The 3,843-nt window shown below is 36.3% G+C and overlaps 1 protein-coding gene across 1 annotated transcript; it reads left to right on the forward strand.

Annotated features, from left to right (window-relative positions):
• Positions 1-915: 915 nt before the first annotated feature.
• Positions 916-3,494, forward strand: LOC105562304 (chymotrypsin-2-like). Its single transcript, XM_012013046.1, has 7 exons — positions 916-1,012; positions 1,380-1,453; positions 1,642-1,736; positions 1,841-1,982; positions 2,055-2,168; positions 2,260-2,412; positions 2,692-3,494. Exons 1-7 carry the CDS (start codon positions 964-966, stop codon positions 2,833-2,835), a joined length of 771 nt encoding a protein of 256 aa, XP_011868436.1. The 5' UTR covers positions 916-963; the 3' UTR covers positions 2,836-3,494.
• Positions 3,495-3,843: the final 349 nt, after the last annotated feature.

Genomic DNA, 3,843 nt, shown 5'->3' on the forward strand with positions numbered 1-3,843 from the left:
AGTGTAGTCAGCACTGGGTAATCCCGACACTACTTCCATCAGGTTTACAATTGATGGCGATATTCCAGTAAATAAATGTTCCCTTATCGCGTTGACATTGAATACTCCATAAAAATGAACGTAGTCTTCTCGAAGTTACATATAAAAATCCTATTCTCCGTATTTTCAATCGTCTCGTTGTCAGTATCATCGAAGCGACTATCGACTATTTCCTCGAAATGTATAAAACAAACGTAGTAGGGATGTGGCAATCATATCTTTGCGATGCAATCGTGATAATTTTACAATAAAATTTATATTTAGCTTAAGGATTTTTGCAATGTATAATCATCGATCAATCCGAATGATAAGCTATTCAAAGTCCGACATTCATCAATGTCTGGCGGATGATTGATATTTATTGAAATGTAGGTACATTATACGCGGGAATCTTGCGAAAAAAATTATTAGGTCAGTTTAAAAAATGACAATTCTAACAGCAAGCTCAATTGCAAAATTTCAGGAAAGGAGATGCTCACATAAAATGTAATTGTTCATAAATGCATATTTAAAGCAATTTACGCTTTCAAACGAATAGAAAAAGTTTTTCGTTATTAATCAAAAAATTATCGTTTATTCATACGAAGGCAAATGTTAAACTAATTTATTCTTCAGCTATTTCTTGATTTCTAGATCAAGGTTTATAAATGTAAAATTATATCTATTATTTAGAGATGTCATATCCGCAAATTCCTCAAATACGACAATGCGCGTCGATCCTGCGAATATATTGGTAAACAAAAGTCAACAGAGTCAACAAAGAAATTGGAAACAATCGGTAATTAAATTACCTTACATGTAACTTATCTAATCTTAAACACAGGAAAACACTTGCTACTCAGCGCGTGTGCCACTATCATCAGATAAGTATATAAATTAGTTCAATGTTCGTATTCGAGTAAACGTTGATTGCTGGCGTTTAAGATGTTGTCTTCAGTTTTATTTCTTCTTGGCGTGGCGTCTATCTCCCAGTGTGAGTAAATTTAATATCAATAGAATCACGAATAGAAATTACATTGTATATTACGACGGTAGTGAAATGAGATATGAATTACCCAGTTTTTGATCAATGATTTTAATAAGTGATGAGCAAATTGACACGGTTTGAATCCTAGTGAGAGCAAGTTTCGTTCAATCGATTAAAGTGAATCAAATGAAAATTAAAGTAATGCCTTGTACGTTGGTGTGACAACTACAGCAGAAAAAAGTATTAAAAAGTGCCATTGCAAGTTAAATTTAAACAAACGCTGCATCGACGACGTGTACATTTAATTGCGTCATAATTTGGATTGACTTTCTAATAAAATTTTAGCTTAGTAAGTTTAATATTGTGTTAACAGCCTCCGTTTTGCAAAGATTCGACCCGCGTATCATAAATGGCGAAGATGTAGAACTAGGTGAAATACCGTATCAGGTGAGTTGTGGCCTTATAAAATGACGATATCTGTTCGATTCAAATTACTTTCATACATTACAAATCTAGTATCAGCCTCTCGAACAATGATGCAGATATTCCGTTTTACATGAATCTTGTTAGCCGAGTGCTTGAAAATTTAGAAAGAAGAACTTGTGGTTCACCAGAGATAACGAATGATTTTCCAGGTCTCTCTGCAACTATCAACGAGTAGCTTTCATTTTTGTGGCGGATCTATCGTTAATCCAAATTTCGTCGTTACGGCTGCTCACTGCGTCGAAGGGTAATTGATTTTCATAGCCAAGTAAAATGTGTCTCATGAAACACCAGAGCTTGCCATTGTAAAACACTGCTAATAAATTTCAATTACGATTATTCCATTTGCAGCAAAGTTCCCATGGACATAAAAATCATCGTTGGCACTGTAAACCTGGACCGTCCACGCGTGATACATGCGGCTAAAGAGATCATTGTTCATAAAGAGTACGATTCTTATAATTCGTGGATCAATGACATCGCATTAATTAGGGTAAAATATCCAACTGACTGTTTTTTTTTCAAATCTCATTGACTCCCGTCACGCAACGTTTTGTTTCTTTAGGTGTACACTTCTTTCGTCCCATCGAACGACGTTGGTTTCGTACCTCTGCCCGAGCAAGACGAAACTGTCCAGGAAGGGGCTGTGGCCAGAGTTTCCGGATTTGGAAGATTATCGGTAAGCGCGGCCCAAATTCCACGCGATATATCGTGTGCCGCAATTTGAGATACCTACAATTCTAACGCCGTGATTTTCGTACAAATTACAGCAAGACGGACCTGGATCCAAAATCTTGCAAAAGGCTACCATTTACATAGCAAAACAAAGCTATTGCAAGAAGATGTATGAAAAGCTTATATACAATATTTACAACACTCATATTTGTGCCAACGACCCGAACGTCAGTCGAGGATCTTGTAATGTAAGTGCAACGAGCGTATAAAAGTTTTCAGCCTATATTTAATCCTTAACATAATTATAAAAGATAAATTAAACGTAACTCAGAGGAGACAAGCTAAACAATTACGAAGAATACTTGATTAATACTTTCCGCGAAATATATCACAGACAAAGAATTACAAAGAGGAGCAACAGTTGGTGAAAGCTGTGTATCGCTTTATAAGCGTCACACGAGCTTTAAGCATTTTATGCATGCGCGTTCTCGTTTTAATTTTAAAAAACATTTTAATCTCCTTTGCAGGGTGACTCGGGCGGTCCCTTGATCGTTAATGGAAAACTCGTCGGGCTTGTATCATGGGCGAAAGCTTGTTCCCTTACTGACTATCCGACTGTGTACACTCGCGTACCTTCGTACATCAACTGGATCAAGGAGAATGCCGTATAAATTCACTTGATATTCATTATTCGTATAGACTGACGATCGCGATCGCAATTTACACAAGCATATCAGGTTACGTTCATGTTTCTCTCTATTTTATTTCGTCACGCTGTGTCAGCACAATAGACTTTCTTATCTCGCGCAGACAAAACGTGTTAATGTCGCCAGATTATGCGGTATCTGCTAAACTGATCGCTAACGTGATTAAGCTATCAGTGTAGACACGCACGGAGATCAGTCCCGTGTCAGAAGCCGCAATTTAAGCAAGAAATTTGTAATGCAAGCACATTCGCATCGATAATTCGTGTTACAAATATGCTTGCGTTATAATTTTCACAAATCTCGCAAAATATTTTGTCGCAGTTCTAAAATCTATAGCAAACTTCTGTCTTTCACCAGCGTTTCTTTCATGTATCTATTATTTATAAATAAGAAAGAGATTTTCGTAAATTTCGAATAATGCGCAAAGGATGTCATTATTCGCGAGAATTATTGTACTAAGAGTGTGTTAGAATATTTAATATTATAGGATGTAAATAGGCTACTTTTTGTATCTGCCGTTAAATTTAAATTTAAATTATATGTACTCAAAATCTCTGTACATAAATGTTGTGACTGCGTGAAGAGGAAAAGATCCGTAATATAATATAGTTTAATTAAAATAACGTTACCTCTTTATGAATAAATGGCCCTTTAATCCAAACAGTCGACTAAGATAAGCGAGCGCGACAAGTCGTCCAGATTATCTTACGTTTTTTGCATTTGTCTCGCGGAATAAAATCAGACCGTAAAGAAAATTAGAGTTACAGAGCAGAATAACATGCTAAATAACGTCGTTTAGATAAAGTCATCGGTAAAGTCATTAGGTAACGTCACATATTTCTCAGCCGTATTCTCTGTCTATAATTAGTTGCTGCACACACGATCATGATTATTCATATAATCTGCTCCGCCGCCTTGACGATAATTAACTTACCCCCGTAGCGCTGCTAACTTGCCATGAACGCGCACCGG

This window comes from Vollenhovia emeryi, unplaced genomic scaffold (genome assembly GCF_000949405.1).
Source record: "Vollenhovia emeryi isolate VEMERY1.0 unplaced genomic scaffold, V.emery_V1.0 DF939191.1, whole genome shotgun sequence".
NCBI classification, from domain to species: domain Eukaryota; kingdom Metazoa; phylum Arthropoda; class Insecta; order Hymenoptera; family Formicidae; genus Vollenhovia; species Vollenhovia emeryi.

Coding starts and splice junctions, on each gene's coding strand:
- LOC105562304 (XM_012013046.1), top strand. CDS start 964: ATGTTGTCTTCAGTTTTATTTCTTCTTGGCGTGGCGTCTATCTCCCAG. Junction 1,454..1,641: donor TAGGTGAAATACCGTATCAG/GTGAGTTGTGGC, acceptor ATGATTTTCCAG/GTCTCTCTGCAACTATCAAC. Junction 1,737..1,840: donor GCTGCTCACTGCGTCGAAGG/GTAATTGATTTT, acceptor TTCCATTTGCAG/CAAAGTTCCCATGGACATAA.